Source organism: Zootoca vivipara, chromosome 9 (assembly GCF_965207765.1).
Source record: "Zootoca vivipara chromosome 9, rZooViv2.hap1.1, whole genome shotgun sequence".
Classification (NCBI taxonomy): domain Eukaryota; kingdom Metazoa; phylum Chordata; class Lepidosauria; order Squamata; family Lacertidae; genus Zootoca; species Zootoca vivipara.
Genome location: NC_142592.1, coordinates 47662150 through 47690140, shown reverse-complemented (window position 1 = coordinate 47690140; position 27991 = coordinate 47662150). Strand labels below are relative to the sequence as shown.

Here is a 27991-nt window from a genome sequence, read left to right as displayed (position 1 = left end):
GCGTAATCTGAGGTGAAAGGTAGAAGGGTCAGGGGAGGCGGCCACGGAGGCTGTTGCAGTTGAAGCTGCCGCGCGCCGGCAGGGGAGGAGGAGGAGGGGGAGGCGGCAGCGGAGCAGCAGAGGCGGGAGGGGCTGCCTGGCCGCGCCCTGCTTCAGGGATGGCGTTGGAAGCGGCACTGGCGGCGGTCGGTGGGCGCGGCGGCGGCGGCGGGGCCGAGCGGGACCTGAGCCACTTCAATGAGCAGGTAACGACGAGGCAGCCGGCTGGGCTCGCCCCGCCTCGGAGCGCCTTTCCTTGCTCATGGCCCCTCAGTAGAACGCCCACCCTTCTCTCGCCGGGAGGCCCTCCGGGGGCCCCTAGAAACGGCGTCGTGCCGGGTGGTCCGTTGGAATGCGGAGGGAGGGGCGGGACCCTCTCCCTCCCGCTGCTGCTCCTTCCCGGTGGGCTGCTACTGGCAGAGGCCCAGCTCTTGGGTCTCCGAAGGGATTCGGAGCCTTCCCCGTAACAGCTCTTCTCTGGCCATGGGGCGCTCTGAAGCGCATTTAGGCTGCATTTGGCGCTCGCTTCCCAGCAGAATCGGGTCCTCCTCGGTGCCCTCTTCGTGGCTGTGAGCAGATCTTTGCCAAATCTATGCAGTCTGATCAACCCAGATTAATTATTGTAGCATTTACCCCAGTATCTTAATATTTTGCTGGAAGCCGCCCAGAGTGGCCAGGGAAACCCAGCCAGATGGGCAGAGTATAAATAATATACAGTACTGTATTGTTATTTGTTACAGGTAGGTAGTCGTGTTGGTCTGACATAGTCGAAACAAACAAACAAAAAATCATTCCAGTAGCACCTTAGAGACCAACTAAGTTTATCATAGGTATGAGCTTTCGTGTGCATGCACACTGTATCTGAAGAAGTGTGCATGCACACGAAAGCTCATACCTACCGGTATGACAAACTTAGCTGGTCTCTAAGGTGCTACTGGAAGGATTTATTATTATTATTATTATCATCTGCAGCTTGGTGCAGTCTTAGCATTTCTTTCCCTGTGGGAAGCATTATTTGTCTAATCTGCATTTCGTATTGTAGGTAATCCTAATTACCGTATACTTGCCCTCCTTCCCCTGTCACCACCATCAGCAGCTTGCAGTTATATTTATTTACCGTAAATAGGTTCTTTTTATGTTTTCCAATCATCTTCAGATCTGATCTTGACCCCAACAGAATGCACACCTTCCTAATAGATGTTGTTATTATTTCTTTTCTCTTTTTTTGTATAATAGTCTCTTCCCTTTCTTAAATGGCTGTATAATAATTCAAAGATCTGCAACAAGTTCAAAGAGTGTGTTGAAGCAAATATGTGTGGCCATAGCTATGCACATCTCAGGGTAGACTAAAGGGCATGTATTGTAGCATGAGGAGGTTTGGAAACAAGGAATGCTTTAAAAAAAACACCCAATGTACCTTAGAATAATGGCTATCTTCCTACAGTGTTGTGGCTACTAGAAGCTCCCTCCCCCCAATTTGTAGTGTTTCCTGTTAGTTAGATTATTATTATTATGTAGTATTTCCTGTTACAGTTACGTAGCCATGTTGGTCTGCCGTAGTCGAAACAAAATTTAAAAATTCCTTCCAGTAGCACCTTAGAGACCAACTACGTTTGTCATTGGTATGAGCTTTTGTGTGCATGCACACTTCTTCAGATAACAGGTAGTATTTCCTGTTAGCTAGATTAGGCAGCTGTTTCCCGCCCCTCCCCCCTTGTGCTGTGGATTGATCCATTAAGCATCCATGCTGCTTTGAGTTGAATGCTCTAAGCAAGGTTACCTTTGAAGCTTCAGTTGGCCCACCAAGCTGGTTGCTTAGTTACCGGAGTGCCAGCTATAGCAACACTGTTACACTGATCTACATTGCTTTCAAGTGTATTGCAAAGGTAATTAAAATGTCTGATCTAAAGCAGACTGTTTGAAATATTTATTTCTTGATAGGTGTGTATTATATTCAAAGTGTCTTATATATGGGTTCAGATTTCAGGCTGCAGCCCATACCAGGAGATCTAGATACATGTTTAGTAGTTTTACATGTTTATATGGAGGTCAAATTGTCAGGCTCCTTATGCACTACATTTAAAAGATATTGATGAATCAACACTTTTACTGTGGAATATTTTAGTAGGCATATCTAGTTTTAGTTTTGATTTAACTACTGTGGCTTATTGCCAATTATCAACTATTTCGCACTGAGGTTGTTGCTCTTTTTATTTTTATTTTTGGATTAAAATATTTATGTCCTGCCCTAACTGTCAAAAACAAGTGAGGTGGATTGGGACCAACTGTGCTTCTCACTCAGGGCAAGGCGTTCCATGATTTTGGTGCAGCCACCAAGAAGGCCCTCTCGTAGTCCAGCTGTGCATTCATCCTGAGCAGGGCACTAAAGGGCCTCTCCTTCTGATCTTGGGGAGCAAGCAGGATAGGAGGAAGTGATTCTTAAAATATCCCTCTAAGTCAGGGGTCTCCAATCTTTTTATACCAGGGGGCACATTTGGAATTTTGGGAGGGTGGGGTGGGATATACATCACAAAAAAACAGCTGCTGAAGGGGTGTGGCATAATGATTTCAACGTGGGAGAAGCTGAGCCAGTGCAAACGGGAACTGAGCAGGACACGCAAACAGTCTCTCATAAATTTTCCAGAACATTTCCCAGGGACTTTTTCTTTTTCTCTTCTTTCTTTAATAAATTTCAGTGCCACCTTTCATCCAAGGATCACAGAGGAGGTGGGGGTTTACAATATTAAAATATATTAAAAAATTCCTCCCACACAGTTTAAAAGGTCATACATAGATTGTTTAATTAGCCAAAAGCCTGAGAGAAGAGGAATTAACTGGTGCCCCTGTCCTAAGCCATTTAGGGCTTTAAAGATAATAGCTGGATCTGTGTAATGTGATTAAAGGCCATCTTAGCAAGTGGTATACCTATAGTCTTGGCAAGCATCACTTTGCTAATAAATTGAGTATCTGATAATAATACTATTAGAGTGCAAACCTAAACGCATATACTAGGGAGAAAGCTCCACTGAGCTCGTTGGAACTAACTTCTGAGTAAATGTGCTTAGGGTTGCACTGTTGACATCCTAAGGTTAGCCTCTGAGGGGATGATAAAGCATTTTCTGGCAAAATCAGAAAGCTTGTATGAGGACTATTAAAACATTTTTAAGAATGGATTTTTGTTTTTTTGTTTTTTTCAGAATAGGTCCACCTTCAAGTTTGAAGTATCAGATGAAGAGAAAAGAAAGGTAAGAAACACAGAAACAGGCGTGCGGAGGTGTTTCTTCATGGTACACTGATTTATAGCGTTCTTATGGACTATAGGTAGTCTGCTTTTTCTTTCCCTGCTTTGTGTCTGTTATACCAATGCCAGGATTTGTTGGCGATCATTATACTTAGGGTTGTTTCTGTCGTGTATATTTGAGGTTTGTTGAAGTTAATAACTTAAAATCAAACTTGGGCCTGGGCCTGTTGTTGTTCAACATCTTTATAAATGAGTTGGATGAAGGTATTGAGGGAATGCTCATCAAATTTGCAGATGACACCAAGCTAGGAGAGGTAGCCAATGCTGCTGAAGACAGAATCTGGTCTCAACATGAGCTTAACAGATTGGAGAACTTGGTCAAAACTTTAAAAAAAATGAATTTCAATAGGTGCAAATGTAGGCAGGAAAAACCAGCTGCACATATAGGGTGGGGAACACTTGTATTGCCAGTAGTACAGTACATGTGAAAAGGATCTAGGGATCTTAGTAGACCACAAGCTTAACCTGAGCCAAAAGATGTCAGTGTGGAAACAGCCCCCCCCCTTTTTGTGTGTGTGTATATATAGGTTTCACCTTTTTTTTTGGTATCATAATTTGTAAACACAAAGTTTCTGAAATTCAGAACAATATTCATTGTTGGGCATTAGTAATTTTGGGCTTTTTAAAAGTCACACTTTCCAAATTGCAATGAATCCAGAAAATAAGCATTAATATGTATAGAAGGACTATACATGTAAAATTATACAGATAACTATATTATCATGTTTTATATACTCTGCTTGCAGCAGTAGTAAATTTCTTCCTTCTGATCAACAATATAACAGTTGAAAGCTGTGGGGAAATGGGCAAGAAGATAAAATCTTTTCCCTCTTAAAATAGGAAGAGACATAGTTGCCACATCTTTAAAGAATTAACATTTCATATCAGTTGTCCCAATGCATACCTCTGTAGTTAATGTGAATTGATCATTTTATTTTATTTTACTTTAGAAGATGTATTCGCACAACTATTTGGATTTAAGAGATGATGAGTTGTGTTTGTGACAGTACACTTCGTTTGGGAAAAAAGGCTTCATGGGTCATGATAGTGACACTGCCTTTTCACCTGATTTGTGGTGAAGTTTAACATAATGATATAGACAAGTAGCTTTAAAATTTGTTACAATGGTAATTTGCTAGTTCATAAATAGAGATGTCCGTATCCACTCTGTGACTGCCAAGGATTTTTAAAATTGTGCCTTGGGTTGCCTGTTCACCATAGTCTCTCTTTAGGGCAGGGATGTGAAAATCTGTGGTCCTCCAGATTTTCACATCATCATCATCATCATCATTATTATATACCCTGCCCATCTGGCTGGGTTTCCCCAGATGTTGCTGGTCTAGAACTCCCAACATGGCCACTTGTCAGGGATGATGGGTGCTTCTGGAGGGCAACTGGTTTTTTATCTCTATTTCAGCACATCTAGATTATGGGTCACATGGAGAGACACCATAGTATACCTAAAGTCAGTGGAAGATGCACGTGAATTAGTGAATAATATTCATTTGCAAATTTCACATAAGCACTAGTACTTCTGGTTGATAGGAGGAGCCTTTTTGGCATTGCTAGTGTATGTATAATTACTGCCTAATGCATTAGAGACCTTTTTGTTGTTCCTCAGAGTCTGCTCTTCTTCCTTCTCTCTCTCTCTCTCTCTCCCCCCCCCCCCACCTTGCCCCAGTAAATGAGTCATTAGTTGCCATGCAATCAGGGGTTTTTCTGGAGAACATGCTTTAAAAACCCCCACATATTACAAGCTGTCTTCTAACTGTAATAAGTACATATTAGATTCTTAAAATATAGGTGAACTCTGATTGTCGAGGCCTGATTGATTTTGCCTTAAGGTGGGGAAATGAAAGTAATAGGGAAAATAAGCGCTAAAAACAGGAACTGAGTGTAAAGAGATGACTTATGGCTCCCTGAGAATGCTGGCAGTCTGGAACAATATGGATGCAAGGCGTATAATTCACTGACTCACTAAATGAACTTAATCTGCAACTTAATAGGGGTGGCTCAAATTCTGTTCTTTTAAATCCTTAATTGCTAGCTGTTCTAGTCACTAAGTTATTCAGCATAATTGATTTTCTCCATGACTCAGACTTTTGTCCTTGTTGTCCTTACCATTATCATACTATGCTGACAAAAGAACCCCTAAACAATGCAGATAAGAAAAAAGTGTAAATATTTTTCCCCAACCCCAAATTGTGTTTTGCTAACCATAGATCAGAGGTCCCCCAGACTACGGCCCCCGGGCCGGATGCGGCCCAATTAGCCTCCCAATCTGGCCTGCGACGACCCCCGCCGCCCGCTCTTACGACGCGCGGCACGGCGGCGATCTTCAAAATCGGCAAAAAATCGCCGAAAATCCTTTGTGCGCATGCGTATGGGCCTCTCCCGACCCAGAAGAGGTCATTTCCGATGCACTTCCGGGTCGGGGGAGGCCCATACGCATGCGCACAAGCGATTTTCGGCGATTTTTTCCCCGACCGTGTGCGCATGCGCACGGGCGCGCACTCCCCCGTCCTCCGGCCCGCTGCGCGCGCACTCCTCTGCTCTCCGGCCCGCCGTGCGGTCGGCGCGGCGGGCACCGGCCCGAAGCCCGGTAAGTCTGGGGACCCCTGCCATAGATAGTAGGAAAAAAATTTCTGTGTAGGGCTCCACATGATGTGACTTGCCCTCTTACCGTGTCTTGTTCCATTCTCATGCTCTCAATACTCCCCCCCCCCACAAATTTAGCCACACCAGGATCACAGCATGCAAAAATATTTGACAGTGGACACTATTATTAGATTCTAAATCACTAGCATGCAGCTTAAATTAAGGTGCCGTGGTTTCAGTGGCACCTGGGGTCAACAAAATCCACCTTTCTTGCTTGTCATGGTAGATTAATGAATTTCTCTTTCTCTCTCTCTCTCTCTCTCTTTAAGATATCTTAGGCCAGTGTTAGCTGGGTGTTGACTGTTATTTTAGATCACAGTTTCCCACCATCCCTGGTCATTTGCCATGTTGTCTGTGGTTGATGGGAATTGGAGGTCACCATGTTGGATACCATCTGCACACCTGCTTTGGCAGCATCTGCTATCCATATGTGTGTAGCTGGGCAATTCCAGAAATATCTAGAATCCTCATGCGTGTTTCATGGTATAAACTTTCACTTTGTCAGATATATTAGGTGATGTTTGTTATGGACAATTGCAAGCCACAGTTTGCATGGCACAACAACTTGCTGGTCTGTTTTTGGCATAATAGGATGTTTTACCTCCCTTCCCCACCCTCCCAGGCCAACTTGGGTTTTACTTGAATAGTGCTTGCTATTCTCAGGGGCTACTTTCAGGTCAGATTTTAACTAGCCTCTTTATCCTGCATAGGCAACAGTAGGAATGCTATTAGCCCATACAAGAGTGGTGAGAGAATTATAGAGTAACTACGGTAGAGAGATTCCAGTTTATTTATGGACTACTTTATTCCCAGAGTTCTCATTGACTTGATTATAGTCATTCTGACCAATGAAAAGCTGCAGAACTCAATTGAATTCAATAAATTAAGAACATGCCTATCTCATGGGCCCCCTAGGGAGGGCTTAATTAAAATCAACTGAGAATTTAAAATTGAGAAGACCCTGGGTCAAAAGACATAATGGACTACAAAATCTTAAGGCCAGGCCAGGAGAAGGAAGCATGACATGATGCCAATTATTATTTGTTCGGGAGGCTAGGAACATCATGTACTTTAGTAAATAATCTCCAAGGAGACTAAAATACTATGGGCTGCCAGTGGCCCCGTGCAGTGTGGTACGTGACACTTTTTTCTGGTTGGGCAATTTGGTAGGGTATTTTTTGTTTTGCTTCCCTGCTCTTTGTGCTTCCTAAGTGTTTCTAAAGCAAAACAAAACCCCGCCATGTAGAATGGTCATGCTTCCACAAAACAGTCCTTTTTGTATTGTCTCTACATCAATGAAAACAAAATGGCTGCAAGGTTCCGTAAGATCTTTGCAATTCCAGAATGGCTAAATGAAGTATTTTACTTTGGTATATGTGGGGAAACTGCATTTGGACAACCCCATGGGGGTTCTGCATTCCTGCATGCCTTTATCTGATCTGTTTACGGTAATGGATTTGGAGTTGATAGCAGAATGCTCTCTGGCTGACATAGTACTCGCTCATTTTAGAGTGATACTTGTTGCTTTATTTCTAATGTCTTATTAAGCATTTACGAACCTAACACAAATCAGTGTCTGAGTTAGTGCACCGAGCAAATAATAGAAAGTTCAGCTGCGTAGGTGATAAATGTTGAAGAGAGAATTTCCTCATGTCTCAGAAATTATCTTTGTTGTACAGAGTACACACTATGCTTGCATTTGTTAGCAACCTGGCACTGTTACTTGAAAATGACATAAGCCACTATACAGCTTTGTAGAGCTTTAATATGGTCGTTAGCCCTTGAACTTGGCCATGATTTGTACATAAATGCTGTAGGTTTGTGCCATATAGTTGCAATTTTGTGAGAGCAGTACCCTAAGAGGCAGTCTAAAAATGGTAATTTTAAAATAGAATACTTGATTTGATAACCACTTTATAATCTGGTGGTATATAAATTTTGTTATAAATAAAATATTTTGTGTGGTTTTTTCAACCTAAGTTAAAGGATGCATCAGTAGTAGTAGTAGAGTAGTTACTGTAATCCAAAGTGCCTACAACTATATGCATGGGTGCAACTTGCTTTTTACTTTAAAAACTGAGTTCCTGTGATTATATCCTCCTATCCAGAAGCATCCTGTTCTTTCTGTGGCACAACTGAAGATGTTCCTGTATTCTGGTGCTTTAGATCAGAGCCAGCAATTGATATGCTAGTGAAAAGCCAAGTTGTACTACTCTTATTTGTATCCATTTGTTGACCAAATCAGACATAATCTAGTTCTGATTGGTGCAGCCTTCCTCTGAAATAATTTCACAAACTGTGAGCCACGCAGCAAACAATAAGCTGAAGCTAAAATATTTTTAATAGCATTGATACTCTATGACAAATCAGAGGTGGGGATGGGTTATGGGCGTGTTACATTGCAGGGCAGAATGGTAAAATCTCATTCCTTTTCTCCTGTATGTTCAGCAACTATGTGAAGGAATATTGCTTTTACTGGACAAAGATATAAAAACATCCTGTAAAGTCATTTGCCTGGAGGCTCTCCGCATACTCTCAAGAGACAAAAAAGTATTGGTTCCTGTAACAACAAAGAAAAATATGCAGATCTTGATGAAGCTGGCAAAGCTGGACACTATGGAGGATTCTTTGGAAGATGTGACAGATTTCCCTGTCATAGTGGAAGCTTTAAAATGCCTTTGCAACATTGTTTTTAATAGTCCGGCCGCACAGAAACTCAGTCTGGAACTGAACCTGGCAGCTATGCTTTGCAATCTCCTGAAAAAATGCAAGGATCAACAATTTGTCGAAGACATTAAATGCTTTGATTTGCGTCTCCTCTTCCTCCTCTCCCTTCTGCACACAGATATCAGGTCACAGTTGCGTTATGATCTCCAGGGATTGCCACTGTTGACTCAGGCCTTGGAAAGTGCATTTAGCATAAGATGGACAGATAAATACATCACAGCTGAAGACCAAGAAATGTCACCTTTGTCACTGCAAGAGACAGATTGTGCCGTTGAAGCACTGAAAGCTCTCTTTAATGTAACTCTTGACAGCTGGAATGTACACAGTGAGGTAAGATTTGAGTTTGACATATCCTGCCCAGGGTTATTTCTCTGCCAGAGGATTGCAGCTGAGACTACAATTTTACATCCTTGTCATTGCAACAGTTGATTGGGAGTAGCATCCCAAATGCAATGCAGGATGCAGCATAAATGTCAAAAGCAGAGTCATCTGTTTATCTGAAATTGAATTTTCCAGTTTCTGGAGTCCAAGCTCAAGTGTCCAGGACAATAGGACTTATGATTTAGCTAAGTGTTGCATTAATGGTGCCCTCATTATATGGCAGAGACTACCGTATTCTGTCCATATTACTTGATCTATTGTTTGGATGCAGTTTGGCTGACTAGAAAGGCCCCGCCACCACCAAGCAGAAAAGTACTTCTTCTTGGGAGGTGTGGACACACCAGAAGAAACAGGAGTAACTTAATCTCCAATGTGCTGGCCTGCAAACAGTGCTGAAGAGAAGTACTACTCCTGTTTGAGAGTGTGAAAACACACACACGGCATGTAACCTTTTACTGTCAAGTTGTAATTGTAAGTGGACATTTCCAAAAGGCATTCAGCATGGCTCATTAATATGAAAGAAACCTTGTCTTACATTTCTATTAATCTAGAAGTAAGTGGTACACTAACTACAGATGGTAAAGAATTGCAAGGTGTTGCAGATATAATTCAGGATGGAAAGATGAAATCTTTAAGGGAGAAAATTTGAATTGGCTTTGTTTCCCCCCCCCTTTTTTTGTAGTAATTTTCAAAATTTGGGCAAGAGTTTCAAAGGAGAGTATTGTTGTACTGTACTGATGGGAGAAAAGAATAATGAAGCTAGTAGTTCAGTGCCTATTTTTCACATTTCCACTACATACAGTAATTCTAGTGAATGAAAGTAACGTCCTGTTTCTTCCCATGGGCACAGTATTGCTTCTTGCATGTTCTGCCCCATCTTGTTTTGACCCTTAGTAAGGAAAAGAACATGGAAGCTATGGGGAAGGGCAAGACTGAACGGTGGATCCTACTATGTATGTAAGAAGGCAGTGTTGCTGTGGTGGGGGAATTGTTTGTTTTAACACCAGATTTGAAGAACTGTCAAGAAGAGCCAATTCAGTTGTGGAGAAATAATACCTGGCAAGAATGGCATGATTTTGTATGAATAATAATAAAAGCCTTCTATTACTTATTTCGAAGACTGAGAAAACACATGAACATAAGAAACAAAGTTCACACACCCATAAGGGTTTTGTACCGTGCCAGCCCTTTTATTTTAATCCCTGTTCTAATTAGGACTCTTAGAAGTCCCCATTTGCAGCCTTGATAATTAAATATGGTTCTCTTCATAATTTGTATGTCCACAGAACGATTCTCATGAATTTCGTTACATGACTGCCATTCTGCGTCACTGCTTATTAACTCTGGGTCCTACTGAAGACAAAACTGAAGAGTTGCACAGGTTAGTGAAATTGCAGGTCCATTTATTTTAGGGATAAATGCTTGTTGTTTGGCTAGGTCAGGGTTAGGGAACCGGTGGCCCTATTGGCCATTGGTCATTGTGGCACAGGTATCTAGCAAAATCTGGAAGGCCGTAAGTTCCCCATCCTTGCGGTAAGTGCTTGTCTGCTTGATCTAATACATGTTTGCTTGCAGCACTCTGTTAACCTTTGGGTTGTTTTTTAAAGTGAAATCAAATACTTGTAAAATCCTTTTCTTTTTCTTTGAATAAGTAAAACATTAGGGTTGGTGTGGAATTATTGGAATAAGACTTTTGCCAGTTGCCTCACATGTAATACTGTTCGATGGCAGTAGTTTGCTTAGCACTTGGACCTGTTACCGATGAAACGACTTACCTAACAAGTGTGTACATGTGTGAAGTGAAGTGGATTACCTCTGCTGGAGCAAGGATGTACTGTATACTGAAAGCCCAGAAAAGTTGATGATTTGTTTTTTTTCTTGGCACTGGATACTTATTGTCTAAGGCAGGATTAATTTCCATCCTTCCTGAAGCACTCACAGTGGTGAATCTAAGTAAAAGTGTGGATCTTAAGATACAATGTTGTGTTGGAGGATATTTGAAAACTTTTTCCTCTGTTCTACATATTAAATGGAAGATTAAATTTTGATTCAAAAACTCTGGAAATATAAGACTGTGTTGTGTGGCCCTGTACCTGCCATTGCAGATTTCCTTTGTACACCGGACCAGCACATGGCTTCCAATGGTGCACTCTCCTTCATTAGAGGTTTTTAAGTAGAGGCTAGATAACCATCTGTCATGGATACTTTAGTTGAGATTCCTGCATTGCAGGGGGCTGGATTAGATGATCATTGCGTCCTTTCCAATTCTATGATTCTGCAGCCTTGACAAAATGTTGGAAGGGCTCACCTGAGTGAATTGGCCTTAAGGATAGATAGGTTTGCAGGGAGGGGGGTCAGGCTGCTGCTTAAAGCACAGTCTGGTAAGAATTCTGGTTCGGGGGTCAACAACCATAGCCAGCATAGTCAAGTCATTTGTGTATGGGCACTAGGGTGATGACTTTTTCATTTTTTTCTCAAAAAATATTTTCTGTAGCACAAATGGATGAACTTTTGCCTATTGATGACTAAAATGAGGTATATTCCATTGAAATATTTAAAAAGGTTACGCACAAACCATTTAAAAAATTTTTGTATGCCGTTTTACCATTTCATAAAATTGTATTAACAATTCTATATATATTTCGTATCAAATTTGGACACAACACCACATTCCACAATGGGGAGTGTTCTTAGCAATATAGGGTATACAAATGTCACACCTGCACAAGGTAAAAGCCCCTTTTTGGGACCTCAAAACTCAGCCAGCAGACCCAGCTGCTTTCTTTAATGAAAGCTCATCCAATTATGATACAGGGAAATGAGGTTGTAAAAAAGTCATCACCCTAATGGGCACACAAGCATGCCCCTTAATACTTTGGTCCTCATGCTCTGAGCCTGTATATCAGGCATAGGCAACCTTGGCTCTCCAGATGTTTTGGAACTACAACTCCCATGATCCCTGACCACTGGCTCTGTTAGCTAGGGATCATGGGAGTTGTCCTGGAGAGCCAAGGTAGCCTATGCCTGCTGTATATGTATGTATGGTAATTCAAGTAAAAGTCAGAATCTGCTATAAATAAGAACATAAGAGCCTGCTAGGCCAGGCCAGTGGCCCACCTAGTCCAACATTCTGTTCTCTAAGTGACCAACCAGATGACTGTAGGAAACCCACAAGCAGGATTCGAGCACAAGAGCACCCCCCCCAATTCCCAACCCCATGGTTTCCAGCAGCTGATATATCTGAATATATATCTATATTCCAGCAGGTACCATTGAGATACCTAGAACCTAATTAATTGCTCACTTGTTTCCCTTCTTCCCTGCCAATATCTCAAAACATTTGTGGGTTGGCCTTGGCATTAAGAACATACCCTGAAGCAAAGCCTGCCAAAGGTGAGTTTCTTTGTCTTGCCAACGCCTAGCTCTGCCTGATCCCTTATGTTAGGCATTTAACAGCTGCAGCCACACTACCCATGTTAGTAGCGCTCTGTGATCAACCCTGCTCCATTATTTCTGACTCCAAACCCAGTTCTGCAGTCTTTCCTGGCTCATCATAACCTAGCCTTTCTACCCTGCACTCTGTAGTTAACAATTCCATTCCTCGTTCTCAATAGCCCTATTCGGGCATTCTTAATGTCGCTTAAATGAACACATGAGGAGCATAGAGCATGCATGAATGCGCTTAACTGTTCTCCCTCTGCATGTTCAAGGGCAACTGTCAGCAGTAGGGAGGCTTCCCTTCTGCAAAAAGTTGCCATTCAACACATGGAGATAGGAATGATGGAGCAGAGCTAACAAACTTGTGCACTCTTTCCTTCTCACGTGTTCATTAAGCCCCATTTATGTACACCTGAATAGGGCTAATATGTTTTTGTTTTGTGCTGTTCCCTTACCTGCTCATATCTATCTTAAGACCTGTTCAGGCATTACTTTGCTCTTCCCCTATGTAGTGAGTTCAGGGACAGTCCTCAAACTCATGCACTTCATCTTTGCTCCTTGTTCCTGTGCATATAGAGGGTGATGCCCAAACCATCATTTGAACACTTGGTCTCTCTTGACCTGGATATCTAACACACACAAACAAACAAACAAACACGCACACACCCCTACACACCTGCTGACAGTGAATGGGGAACAGAGAATGAACACAACCTCAAGGTTCATCTTGCTTGAAGATGAGGACGGAGAGTAACATCTGAACAGGCCATGGGATAACACTTTAGGATTCTCTCTTGTTTGGTACTATCCAGTGGTTGGTGCTGTAGTAGTAGTGTGTAGCCGTTTTAAGATTTATATTTGGCTCTCACATGACTTGACATTTCTTCATTTGGACCTTCTTTGGCTAAAAAGGTCAGGTGTTTCTCTGCTTGTTCTGTTACGTCCCTGTTCTATATCATCCTAAAACATGTGGACCTGTTAATATATCCTGGAAGAGGCAATGTTCTTTTTGCCAATGCTCTCTTTCTTTTTGGTCAAAATCACTGTGCTTCGTGCTTGCTAAGCTCAAGCTGTCAGGAAGGCTCATGACTGTAGAAGACCTAGACAACTACATGCCCTACCAGGTGTTTCCATGAGATTGGTGAGGGGATGCTCTTTGAAAATTTCATGGCAGAAATAACATTGAGCCTAGTTCTGATGAGATGACACACCTGCCTTTTTTATTTAGGAAGTATAAGTAGTACTTACTCCACATTTTTGTTCAAGAGCAACTGTCTGAACTGAAGTTTTATGCTTGCTTCTGATGTATTTTTGAATGATCTGTTAATTGTTAGTATTGGCGTACATAACCATAAAAAGTTACTATGGCTTTATTACAGACTGCTTATTTTAGTAAACTGCTTTGAGCACAAAAATGGTTTGTACTTTAGTATTTTTATTTTGCTTTCTATGTATTCCTTTGAAGGCCTATAAGGTGGGGAAGCAATCTAAAAACCTACAAATATTTTGCGGTGGGTTTCTTTGCAACCATGGAGGGTTGCAAACTTTGACTCATTGTGGTTAGCATGCAAATGATCGGCCTTGTCAACCCCATAAATTATAAAAGATGGATGGAGGCTTGTTTGTGGTATAGTCCTGTGCACGAGCAAAAATGTTAATGTGGGCAGAGGGGTGAGAGAGCACAGAACTGCTTCACTCTCTTTGCATGGAAGATTTAGGTCTCTTAACAGAAGGTGTATCAAAGTCGCCAAGGAGAAGGGTTGGTTTTACCAAAGAAATTTATTGGTGGTTGTAACAATTTAATTTTTTAGATGCATTTTAAATAAAAGCACACATTCTACTCATGTAAAAACACGCTGATTTCCGGACCGTCCACGGGCCGGATTGAGAAGGCGATAGGGCCACATCAGGCCTTAGGTTGCCTACGCCTGACATACACAATGATTTACTCAGATACAACCCAGAACATTTTCACTGTCCAGTAACACAATCCAAACCCTTGATTATGCAGTCCTCAACTGCTTATGAGTGCAATTGTGAAATAAAAAATTTATACCCATGTAAGAAACTAAAGAACCGCTTGAAGTAGAATTTTCTATATGCGAAAACTGATGTTTATTTCAGAACAGTGTGCGTGCATTACATAGAAAACAAATAGCCATTCTATTTTATTGGCCTAACCTGAAAAATCAACATTTGCAAAAAGGAGAACAATTCATGCCATTTTATCATAGGTTGAATGCTTAACCTTTAAAAGTAGCAGGGGATGGAGAAGTCTACCTGAGACCCTGGAGAACTTCTTAGACATATACCATATATTCCGGCGTATAAGACGACTGGGCATATAAGACGACCCCCAACTTTTCCAGTTAAAATATAGAGTTTGGGATACACTTGCCGTATAAGAAATACGACCCGGCGTATAAGACGACCCCTGACTTTTGAGAAGATTTTTCTGGATTAAAAAGTAGTCTTATACACAGGAATATACAGTTTGCTTTATTCATTTCTTTACATTGAAAAGCAAGTTCTAATTCTGTGCGCTTGTTAGATGGACATGGATTTAGTTTTAAGACACCTTGAATGGAAACCTGAATATATATTTTTGGAAACTTGGATATATATATGTTTAAATTACATTTACATTTAGAAATCATTTTAAGGGGGGAAAATAAGGGACAAATGACTTCTAAAAACACTTATGTAAATTGGTTGCCTTTAAATTGTAGAATATTTTTTATTCCTCCCTGTTTCTAACAGGATGCATATGAGAAGCTTATATATGTTATAGTGGTGCTATCCATCATGTCACTTAAAATATTTGAAGGCACTCTTTAAATTATTGTACACATTAAAGTAAATGGCATGTTTGCCAACTAACAAGATTTTAATCAAGGCTTTCAGTGGTGCTAAACAGTTGTTTGCTTTTACATTTGCATATCAGGAGGGGGCTGAGAGCGTGAGTAGGTGGATGTCATGTCCAAGTGATTAATGATCTCTAAAAAGCTGAGAGGGGGGATAATATAGCAGCATTTCTACCCCCTGGAGGAAGAATGCAAACACCATTGTGCAGATCTGTGCACAGTCACTGACTTCCTGGTAGCTGGAGAATTTCATACACTTCTTGGCCACAAATAAAACTGTCAGGCGGAGTGACAAAGATCAGAAAGCCAAGCTTTGGTTATTGAAAAGAATAGCTCGAGCACAGTGATCCAGAAAATTAATTTCGTAGGTGTTTGGGAACACCATTCTTATTAAGAAACCAGTAAAAAAGGGGCCTTCTGTGGAAACTATCCAAGCTGCCAGTCCCCCCCCCCCCAATTCAATTTTGCTGTTTCTTGCCAATTCAGTTTTACTGAAAGCAAGTTACCTTGCAAAATGTGAGGTAGCTGCAGCAAAACCCAGCCTCTCATCTTGTGTTCTGCATCTCACTTTCTCTTGATGCTACTTCCAGAAAGTAAAAAAGGAGAATGAGCTATACAGTACTGTGGCCACAGAGATGGTGAAGGATGTTGTTCAAAAAAGAACTTCTGATAACTACTTCTAAGTAAAATGTTTGCACAAAGTGAGATAAGAGACAAGAATTAGTGACTGAAGCCATTTGCTGACTTAGATACACTGGAAATCAGTATGAAGTATGATCTTAAGCAGGGGTCAGCAACCTTTTTCAGCCGTGTGGTGGGCTGGACTATATTTGGGGGGGGGGGGAATGGACGAATTCCTATGTCCACAAATAACCCAGAGATGCATTTTAAATAAAAGCACACATTCTACTCATGTAAAAGCACCAGGCAGGCCCCACAAATAACCCAGAGATGCATTTTAAATAAAAGGACACATTCTACTCATGTAAAAACAAACTGATTCCCGGACTGTCCACGGGCCGGATTGAGAAGGGGATTGGGCCACATCTGGCCCCAGGGACTTAGGTTGCCTACCCCTGATTTTAAGATTAGCTAGCAACACAGGTAGTTTGGGGGTGGGGGGGCAGGTTGGTGAATGTAGGTTTTCAAAAACAAAGCTTATCAAAATTGCTTAAGAAAGCCTTTTGCAGTGCTTTTCAAGCTAACAACTTCCCGGAGTGGAAATAAACCACAAAATGAATACAAATGAGGACTAGATAAGCCTAAATTGCAGTTCCCACTACATGATATCTAGTGGTGTGTATTAGAATAACAACACAATTTTCTCCTAAAACCCTTCTCTAGGTTGAATCTTGCTATTCTAGAACATTATTTTGACAGCATGGGAACTTTTAATTTGCTTAATACATAGAAACCATAAAGTGCGGGGTCATAAAGTTTATATACAAAAGGAAAAGGAATGCAAATTATACACCAACAAGACAAAACCACCTATCAAAATGCAATATAAAACACAACTGCCAGTGCTGAATAAGCATTGTAAAGGAACTTCTTCTTTTCTTTTTGCAAAAAACCAAACCCAGAACAGACAAAATGGTATAAATGGTATAAATTGCTATTCCCAGTGCATTTCAAGAAGCATCTCTTATCTAGGGAACTGAAGCCTGCTAACGATCTCCATGCTGCTGTTTACCAAAGCAGCTACTTCCTTTGCCTCCAAGCTATTGCTGTCATAATAACATAGGATTAACAGGTGGCGCTGTGGTTAAACCACTGAGCCTAGGGCTTGCTGATCAGAAGGTCGGTGGTTCGAATCCCTGTGACGGGGTGAGCTCCCGTTGCTCGGTCCCAGCTCCTGCCAACCTAGCAGTTCGAAAGCACGTCAAAATGCAAGTAGATAAATAGGAACCGCTACAAGTAGTACTACGGTATCTGTGTATGCTGTTGGGCCCCTGCACAGACCACAATGCAATCCAGGCCATATATGTGGCACAGTGAGAAGGCAAAACATACTCACAGAACATATGTTTCAAATGGGCCAAACCCCAGACTACATGTGACATCACATGTGTTCATTACATGGCCAAAGACTGCAGTGTGTGTGAAAAAACACAACAGAGGTTTTTTGTGTGTGCCCATTCATGGGAAGCTCTCACAACAGGGAGTAGCTTTTGGTCTTTTCAAACAAGCCTTTAAAGTAGAGGTCTTTCCTAGTCTGCATCTGTATTGGAATTATTTGTAGACGTTTTATTTTGGGGGCGTTTGCCACTCGGGCTCCTTTGAGAGGAAGTGTAGCATATAAATCTAATAAGCAAATTTTAATAAGGCTAAGAACTTGCTGCTGCTTAAAAATGCTAAGAATCTTAGGAAGATGAATTCTGTACCTCATTCTGCACTTTGTGCTTCCATTCCATCGACGTATACCTGAAAACTTGTTCTTATTTAAACTTTGGAATTTACCTTTTCCTTTATTTGATAATCTCCCCAAAGTCTACTAAATCCCGGGAAATTCTTTGGAATCTAAGATGAAATCTTAGAATGGGGTGTACTATGTGTTATACCAGTACAGCATTATAATCTGCTGTTATGCTAGTATTACATACAGGTTCTTCAACACAAATGCTTGGCATTCAGATGTGATATTTGCTGGCACGGTATGAAGAAAATGGTGTCATGAATAAGAATGTTTTTAAAATCTGTTTCAGCAATGCAATCAACCTTTTAAGCAACGTTCCAGTTTCTTGTCTGGATGTCCTTATCAGTCCATCGACACAAGAGGATCCCGAGGACACAGATATCAAATACAATGGCATGAATATGGATGCAATTCAGGTGCTATTGAAGTTCATGGAGAAGAGAATTGACAAGGTTAGATTGTTTTATATAAGAGCTAAAATCATAGTTTTTATAAATTAATTAGATGTTTGTTGTCTTGTGACAAATGCCATCTTTTAAAACAGCTGTGTGTGGAAAAGCCACCTCTGGAAAGTGACTTTGATTTAGAGAAAAGCATTAAACATTCCCCTCACCTCCTGGTCACTTCACCAATCACATTCACAGCCTTTTGTCACTTGAATAAAAGCACACATTGTTGCGAACCTGTTATATTGCTTGCAGTATAATGTCTTGTTGGGCCTTAAAAGCTGACACAAGCTATCTCTTAATAACAAAAATGGGCCTGAATCAGAAATCCCCAAGTTTTTACCTATTCTTAACCATCTAATATTTTCAAGGTTGGAAGGTGGCCTTGGTGAAATGCAACGTCAGGTAGTTGGGTCTACCTAGGTTTTTTATTTTAAAAAATTGTATTACATACTCAGTGTTTGCTTACAAACCAAATTACATATGTGTAGAAAGATGAGTGTGACTGATATAAAATATTTATGCCAGATTTGGGGGATCTTCTGTGCAGAGCGAACAAAACAGCACGTGCACACACAAACATTCAGCTGTTTCTCACTGAAGCACTGCTTTTAATATCAAACCCACAAATGAAACAGAGTGATTAGTTTTATTAAAGTAAAAGCTATTTGTTGCTTCCCACAATCAGCAGAGGTCCTTGTGTGTGTGCATGTGTACACACACACACACACACACACACACACACACTGTAAAACATATCATCACATAGCCATTAAAATAATACAGTACAGATGGAACACATCGTTCATCCAAAATCAGAAAATATTATTTCCTTATCTAGACAGGAATGAACACCAAACAGCTATTGAAAGGCAGATCGCTAGTGTTGTCTAATACATGGAAGGCAGTGTTGGGACCAAGTGAGCTTCCTTGTGCAAGGTGTTCCATAATTGGGGGGGGCTACCACAGAAAAGGCCTGTTATCTTGTTGCAACCCTACAAGTATCTCTTGGTGGAGACACACAGGATGTCTTCAGATGATGATCTCAGAGTCTAGGTAGGCTTATACAGGGGAAAGGAGGCCTTAAGGTATTGGTGTCTTGAACCATGCAGATCAAAGCCAGCACTTCAGATTGGCAGCCAATGTAGTTTAGACTGCCTAGTCCCAGTCCATGTTTTGGCTGCTACATTCTGCAGTAGTTTTGATTTCCGAACCTCCTTCAGAGACAGCCCAATGTACAATGCATACATCATGATCAGGAATATTTGAAAAGCATCCGCATGTCTGAAAACATGTCATAAATATGCCTGGGAACATTAGCCAATCACAGCTCTGGAGGCATTCATTTGTGAATTTTCAGGTATGGAAATGCTCTTTAAATGGTATGGGAAAGACACGAGGGACCTGCTGTGGAAACTTGGTGACCTGTTTTGAGAAACACTAGAGCGGGAATATGGAGTATGGTAGAAAGTCCTAGTGTTATTGGAAGAAAAAAGATGTGTCTTGTGATTTCTTATTCTAGGGGAGCAGCTATCGGGAAGGTCTCACTCCAGTTCTCAGTTTGCTAACAAGATGCTGCCGATCTCACCGGAACATAAGGAAGTTTATTAAAGCTCAGGTGAGATACCACAGAGATGAGGATAACAAAGGAATACAAGCACTTGGCAGGAAGGCTATTTTAAATATTAAGGGATCTTGTTTATATTCTCACAATGTATATAATACCTTTATCTTGCTTTATAGCCCTGGGGAGCCCTTAAGAGTTGTTTGCAAAATTATTGCTTACAAAAAACTCACTCAAATGGGGGAACCTTTGGTCCTTGAGATGGAGTCAGAATCTAGCAACCATTCTCCCTGCCCATTGGCCAGGCTGACTGAGACTGACAGGAGTTGAACACCAGCAGCTTCCTGGGGGGCGGAGACAGGTTTCCCATCCCTGGAGTACAGGAACAGAAGCTGCATGATGCCCATATGGAACCAAGATTATTCAGGCAGCATTTCTTGCTCTTATCCTTTTCCATTGGTTTCCTACCTGGCAATGTCTCCCACTGAGGCAAGGGCGTGGGTCTGAGCAGCTGGGTCTCTTCCCTGTATTCTCTTACTAGTAGTTGCTCGGCAGCAACAAAAGAATGGGGCTAAGACCTCATTGTAGAGCTAGGCAGAGTGTTAAAGCAGAATTTTTACAAATACTTTTGAATAAGAAAGTGTGGTGAACACTTTCCATTGGAGATTAATTGCTCTTATTACTTGTTTTTGTCTTTAGGTGTTGCCTCCCTTGAGAGATGTATCTAATCGCCCTGAAGTTGGCACAACACTGAGAAACAAACTAGTGCGACTCATGACTCACGTTGACCTAGGAGTAAAGCAAATCGCTGCAGAATTCCTTTTTGTTCTTTGCAAGGAAAGAGGTACAGGCTGGTTCTTATAATGAATGTGGGTGGTTATTCCAGACTTCTGAACAATTGCTTGCCTGGTTATCTCTTGACAAATAAAATTTGCTTCTGAACAATCACAAATGAAAGTTTTTTAAACTGGTGGAGAGTTTATTCAAGTTGTTAATATGTCACAAATGCCTACTTGGAATATGGGCAGGTGGGACAATAAACCCAGTGGGTTTATTTTGCACACACACACCCCATTAACAGTGTTGGCACTTCACCAGTATGGACAGTTGTACTATATAGTTATATATAAACATCTTGCATTTTACGTAAGAAATTGGAAATACAAGTATTTAGTTACCGCAAGAAGTGTAAAATTCTAAAATCAAGGTTTAAATTAGGTTATTTTAGGTGACAATCTTTTCCTTAAGCCCTGCATGCTTCTTTTCTTAGTTGAAGAACTTTTTTTTTGTTTCCTCAACTCTTAATTTCTGTAGAAAAGCAGAAGACGTGCCAACTTCACTGGCATCTTAAAAAGAGAACTGTTCCATGCCACATCAGACAGGGAGCATTCAGACAACCTGAAGACTTCATTTATGTTTGAATGTGACTTAAATTTAACAAACTTGTAGAACTTAAATCCATAGCTTAAAGATGTTCCCAAGTCAGTTCTTGTCTCCCTGTCACTTTTCAGTTGACAGCTTACTGAAGTACACTGGCTATGGCAATGCAGCTGGGCTACTGGCAGCAAGGGGCCTATTAGCAGGAGGAAGAGGGGAAACCTGGTACTCGGATGACGAAGATACAGACACTGAAGAATACAAATCTGCAAAGCCAAAGTATGTTACTGCTTGGGTCTCTCACCTGAACCCCCCCGCCCCCCCCGGTGTATTAAGCTTAGACCAGTGGTAGCCAGCTTTGTATCCTCCAGATGTTTGGACTACAACTCGTATGACCTTTGCTGATGAGAGTTGTAGTCTACAGCCTCTGGAGGAGTACCATGTTGGCCACTCCTGGTCTAGTCTTTAATGTTGTCTAAGATACGTTCTTTAATTTTTTGGACCTCTGTTTTATCACAAAGGGCTGAATTGTGGACTAAAACTTTTATTAGCTTCAAGTGACCTTGATTGCAATGGGTGCCCAAGGTACTCCTAGAATTGCCTGCCTGGTGAGCTTATTACTAAGGGTTCTTCGGTAGATAAGCCAAACTACATAAGTAAATGTAGATTTGAAAGTTGGGGCTACTCACAGGTTTTGGTGCCATTAAGCATTTAGGTATGTTCATATGTCTTAGATGTCAGCTATCAAGTCAATAAAGAATGAGCTTTGTGAAGGAGTATTGGTTATATTTGTGTGTGTTTTTAAGCTGTTTTTTTAAGCTGTAAAATAAGATTTTTTTTGGGGGGGGGAAATCTTATCTTTTTCTTATATTCTCTTTCCCCCTCCCTCCCCGCCCCCCAACCACAAAGCATTAACCTTATTACAGGTCATTTAGAAGAACCAATGCCCAACCCAATGGATGAAATGACTGAAGAACAAAAAGAATATGAAGCAATGAAACTTGTCAATATGTTTGATAAGCTTTCTAGGTAATGTAACTAAGTTGCTTTTCATTTCTGAGAGAGAAATTATTTGGTTCTGTAGATTGGGTTTGAGACTAAAATGGCTTGGGTAGCTCTGACAGATGATTTCTGAGATAGATGGAGTCTCTTATTAATTTTCCTGGACCTGTCAGTGGTTTTTAATACCATCAGCCATAGTATCTTACTGGACACACTTGGTGGGTTGGAAGCAGAAGGCACAGTTTTGCAGTGGTTCTGCAAACCAGGCCACTTCCAGATAATAGCATTGAGAGGCTTCTGTTTGACCCTGTGGAAGTTAATCCATGGGTTTCCTCAAGGTTCCGTTCCATCTCCAGTGCTGTTTGACATCTGTATGAAGCTGCTTAATGAGGTTACCTGGAGATTTGGAGGCTAGTTGGCATCCTTCTGTTTCAAGAGACAATGGAGGAGTGTGCTTTTGGGTGTGAGATCAAGCTGTTGGAAGGTTGCAGCGCCTGCTGTGGCTGTAGAGACTGATATGGGAAAGACATGTTTTGTTGTAGCTGGGGCAGATGAAGACATCCAGCTGTGCTGCTGCAAATGCACAAACCCAAATATTCCTCAATAGCCATATATGAGCATACAGCTTTCCAAATAATTGGATAAGTTTTCTTCATAATGTAGATGTTATGAAGAACATCAAGGTTGTTTGACTTGGAGAGTCTTAGTAGGATTCCTTTTAAATGATGGATCGTGTAAATACTCAAAGAGTAGCAGTAGAAAACTTTGCACAGTATTCCAGAAGAGTACTAGATATCTAATGTTTAAGAATCAGGCATGTTTAAATCATGTTTCTGATTATGACTATCACTAACTAAATCTGTTTTTCCTAATCTGTCAAACACTGGCATTCCCAAAACTGCCCTTGGTTTTATAAAATGTAAAATATAGCTAAATTAAACAACTAGTCTGCAATTCTTTGTGTTTGCACATCATGCATGCCTGGATGTTTTCAGTATTAATTAAAATGCTTATTAAATACTTTTTCCTGCAGTTATAAATTGGTGGCACAGTTATGAATTAATAGTCTGAATTAAAACGACAGAGTGCTTTTTCCAAGCCAATGTTGTATTAATAGCAGGAATGCTTTTGCTGATGAAACAGTCCCAATTACCATAGTTTGGGTTTTGTTGTACATTGACATGAAGTCAACAAAACAAGTACGCAACAGAACTGGCCTAAGTAGCAGCCTTACTCATTAAAAATACAGAATTAATCATGGCAGTGACTGAAGAAAGCAGTGCTTCCATAGGTTTTTCCTCGCCTTTTCTAATTGTGGAACAAAATATTGTACATAAAAGGATCGGCACTATTATGTAGCACTCAATTATAGGGAGGTGAATAGGTCCCCAATACACTATTTTATCAAAGGAACAGGCCGGCGTTTGCAATGCGATTGTTTCATTACAGAGAACTGCCATTAGTTCCATGTGTTAACACTGACCTGTTGTGCACAGGGCAGGCAAGAAAGAAAGACCCTTGAAAACAAGGGAATGGTTTTGGAGTCGTTATCAAGCTAAATGGCAAGCAGGAGGCAGAAGCAAAGATTGTGTAGGTGAATCTGAAGGGATTAATGGGATATCTGCTAACAGAGAAGGAGAATGCATCATGTTAAGGTTTTCATTATGGCATGTTTTCTAAGAATTGTTGAATATAATCCTTTTTTATTTATAAAAAATACCACAAACTTATTTGGTAGTTCTCAGTCAAGGGTCAGTCAAACATTTTCATAAAATATGTTAATACATGAGGCTCTGTTTGGGGGGGGGATTATGAAAAGTGCTCCAGAAGTCATAATTCTGCCTTGCAAAATGTTTGGTTGTGATGGTTTTCCCTTTGGTTCATTTAGAAGATTGAAATATTCTGTGTATGAAATAGTTTTCTTAGAGGGATGCATTATGGGCCATACTTCATATTTTAGAGGACACAGAGCTAAAATTCCTACCCCGTGGTGGTCAGGTTTTTGGAATGTGGCAAGTAGTTCTGTATTACAGAAGCATTGCATAGGAATGAAGTCCACTATTCTCTTAATTTTCCTGTAATCTTCCTGCACCTGCATTACTCAGAACATGTGTTGCTGCGCTATTGGGTTTGTGGCTATATTTTATAATAAATTGCTACTCTTCCTGCTTTCCTGACATCACTCACTTACAGTGCACTCCGTTATATATGTTTAATCGGAAATGAGCTCCATTAAGCTTAATGGAACTTACAGCCAGGTAAGTATAGGGGTTGCAGCCTAAATTGGTGGAAGTTGTTTGGCTCAAAGTACCCTATATTTCATGTCTCTCTCATAATCTTGGTGATTCCATTCTTTGTATAACCAAGTTTGACACTGTGATGGGCCTCACCTAAATAAACCAGTTTCGAAACACCTGAGAGACATCTGTGAAGAGTGATGTATACTTTTTAAAAAATCTCTGAAAATATGGTGTGGGGTTGGTGGGGTATGGGTTTTTTTGTTTTGTTTTGGAGGATCAAAATGTTGCCCTCCTTGGCCTTACAGCTTTTTCCATAATCCACATATAATAAACGAGATTATAATCAGATGTGAGGCAATGAAAGGCTTAAATAAATCTTTGCTAATACTGTTTGATTGGCTTAATCAATAATTAATCATCTTTACATGAGGCTGTAACTTGTGGAGTAGATATAATTGGATTAGCTGTGAGAGGCCTTCAGAGCTTTGAAGAGATTAAAATGGCTGTCAATCCTGTAATTAAACAGCTGCAAACAAAAGCAACAGTTTAAAAAAGAAAAAGGAGGGGCGGCAGAGAGGGAGAGAGAGAAAGCTGACTGAATCTAAATGAATCCACAAGTCCTTAAGCACCACTAGAGGCTGGCTGTGTAGCCCAGATCTCTTTCTGACTACTTTCACTCAGTGAAATGAATATGTATGCAGTTGTGGTTTTGAAGCAGGAGGGGTAGCTGCTCCCCACATGACAGGTGGGACATCAACAGCCATGTTAGCAGGATTTAAGAATTAACAAAGGCAGTTTCTTTATTTTCCTATTTTTACTTAAACAGAGAACCTGTTCTTTGTCCTTAGCCCATTAGTGGTTGACTTCTCTTTTTTTTCATATTGGTCTTAATTGGCTCCATGAATGTGGCCTGCCTGAATTAGGTCTTTATTAGTGTTGTGCTCCGGTTTCCCCCTGCCCACCAATCAATTTTGTGTGAAGCTCTGTTCACTCTTTCATAGTAAGGATTTGAGCTCCCTCAAAAATGAGAATGACTTAATATCTGGATTTTTTTTTTCAATTAGTGTTGGCTTTTTCATTTAGATAATTATTCCTTATCTATTGAAAACATACAGTTCAGTATATACAAAACTGGTTATTTGCTAATGCTTTTATATACTTCTAAATATACATATTAAAATTATGACAAATTGTTAATAAATATAAAATATTGTGTTATTACCTAATTATGCTTCAGAGCAAGAGAGCGTACTTCTTTTCATTCCTTTCATTTTAAATAAACAAATGATCTACCCCTTGAGATTTTTAATCCTTTTTTGTACGTTGTGCTACTAAATTCAAACTCCTTATAATTTCTAAACATTTTTCTGTCTTTAGTCATTTCAGTTAGTTTTACTAAAGTCATTTGTTCCTAGAGTTTCCTTAATAAATCCATTCTATTAGGTTTCTGGCTATTTTTCCAGGTTTTTTTTTTACCATTGTTATAATATACAGTGCTTGGATCTGATGGTTTGGTTTTATTTGACTTACATAATTCAACAACAAAAAAGAGAGGATTCAATGAGATTTCAAAGCAATAATAACAATAATAATATTTAAGAGTGTCGGTGACCGTGGACCAGAAAAATATGCATCAGAAGACAATTTGAATTCTCTTTTTAATAAGGTCTGCTTTTTCAATAGCTACCTAGGGGGGAATTGAGGAGAAGAGATGGCAAATGTTGGCACTGTGGTAGAGATAAAAGTGATTTCATCCACCTATGGCGGAAGTCTGGAAAAACTATACAGTGGACGCTCGGGCTTGCGAATGTGATCCATGCGGGAGGCATGTTCGCAACCCGCATCTGCGCACGCGCAGGTCACAATTCAGCCTTCTGCACATGCGCAAAGCGCAATTTAGCTGTTTCGCACATGCCGAAACCCGGAAGTAACCCATTCCGGTACTTCCGGGTTCGGCGCGGAGTGCAACCCAAAAAGACGCAACCTGAAGCAGCTGTAACCCGAGGTATGACTGTAGTTTTGTTGTAGGCCTACAATTAATCTGACCCACAGAGTTACTGAAGTGATCCTGAATTATGAGAACAGAAAAATCACACTTGAGTACAGTAGCTGAGCATTACACTTACAAGTATGTTGTGGAGGCACGTTGCCCGTGAGGTGAATAGGCTAGTTCTCTCTGCTCTTTTTTTTAAAATAAAAGAAACTTATCTACTTTTCTTGTTTGCAGGGACAAGGTTATAACACCAATGGGAGTGCGACCAGATGGCACAATGACGCCTTTGGAAGAAGTTGTCTGTCAGTATCAGACCAACGAGCAAGAGAGTTCAGACTCTGACTAGAATATCAGCTGCTTTTATTTCTCAACCACCTTCCCTTCACCCACAGCATCTTTTATTATCTAAATATTAGACCCTTCAGTGTTGCAGCAAATGTTTTACCCATCAAAATGCATTGAATTATAAATTTTGTGGTGTAACTATACTAGCATTTCTAAGGCCTCGATTTATATAGCAACAAAACACCCCATTTATTAACTTAAAAGCTAATTGTATTTCAGTGGGATGAAAAATGTAGTGTGAAATTTAAAAATGTTAACATTTATCTGATACACCCCCCTTTTTTTTAGATGCCTTACATCAGCCCTCTGTCAAAAGGCAGGAAATAGATTGCCTAATTAGATGGATAAATGTTAAATAAATGTTAGGGGAAATGTGAAATAAAAGTTGACACAGTAAAATTGTCACTGGCTTAGGAACAAGCTACCCAAACGGTGCAGCTTTTTAAATCTCCGGTCTCTCTCTTTCTCTCTCTGTGTGTGTGTACGTGCCTGGCTGTCATAATTAAACAGGCTCTGAAGGATGGCCGAGTCTTATTAAAGCATTCATATTTAGATCAACTGAATATCTATTTTGTTAGAACACTTTCATTTGTCCCCCAGGTCCAGATTAGATAATGGGCTTGAATCCTGTGACTGCAGAGGGGCTCTCTACATGGCCAAGGTCAGGCATGGCCAAGGTCAGGCATGGCCAAACTTGGCCTTCCAGCTGTTTTGGGACTACAATTCCCATCATCCCTGACCACTGGTTCTGTTAGCTAGTGATGATGGGAGTTGTAGTCCCAAAACAGCTGGAGGGCCAAGTTTGGCCATGCCTGGCCTAGGAGAATAATTCTGTAAAACAACAACAACAACAACCCACTCCCTGGTCCTGGGACAGTGGCTGGCCTGAAAACATGGGTTGACAAGGCTTGATAGAGGCTTTAACTAAAGAGTTGAGGAAATGCCGTGTTAAACATTCCTTTTTTGTTGCTCGGATGTCTTTATAAAGAATTATGTATGAAAATAGTCTCTAATGTATGAAGCAATGGAAATGGAGGATAGATTGTGTTGAATTATGTTGCTTATGTGGAAAGAACTATAATAAATGCTCAGTGGAGGATGTGTTGCATTCTAACAATAAAACTTTATATAAATTAAATATGTAGCATTGTAAATTTTTAGAACTGAAATTCCCATGTCATTTCGCCACTCCTCCTTTCC

The 27991-nt window shown here is 40.6% G+C and overlaps 1 protein-coding gene across 3 annotated transcripts; it reads left to right on the top strand.

The window, feature by feature from the left end:
- Positions 1-9: 9 nt before the first annotated feature.
- On the top strand, positions 10-27929 carry RIC8B (RIC8 guanine nucleotide exchange factor B). 3 transcript variants are annotated; one of them, XR_015951739.1, is made up of 11 exons: positions 10-245; positions 3237-3284; positions 8447-9055; positions 10393-10487; positions 18114-18276; positions 19793-19888; positions 20534-20678; positions 21346-21490; positions 22121-22240; positions 26681-27452; positions 27593-27929. XR_015951739.1 is itself a non-coding variant. In XM_035127740.3 (10 exons), exons 1-10 carry the CDS (start codon positions 159-161, stop codon positions 26790-26792), a joined length of 1620 nt encoding a protein of 539 aa, XP_034983631.1. In that variant the 5' UTR covers positions 10-158; the 3' UTR covers positions 26793-27929. The 3 variants fall into 3 exon arrangements, 2 of the variants coding, with proteins under 2 accessions (XP_034983631.1, XP_088532863.1); XM_035127740.3 differs by having other exon boundaries at positions 26681-27929; XM_088676737.1 differs by having other exon boundaries at positions 48-245; positions 3242-3284; positions 26681-27929.
- The last annotated feature ends 62 nt before the right edge of the window (positions 27930-27991 follow it).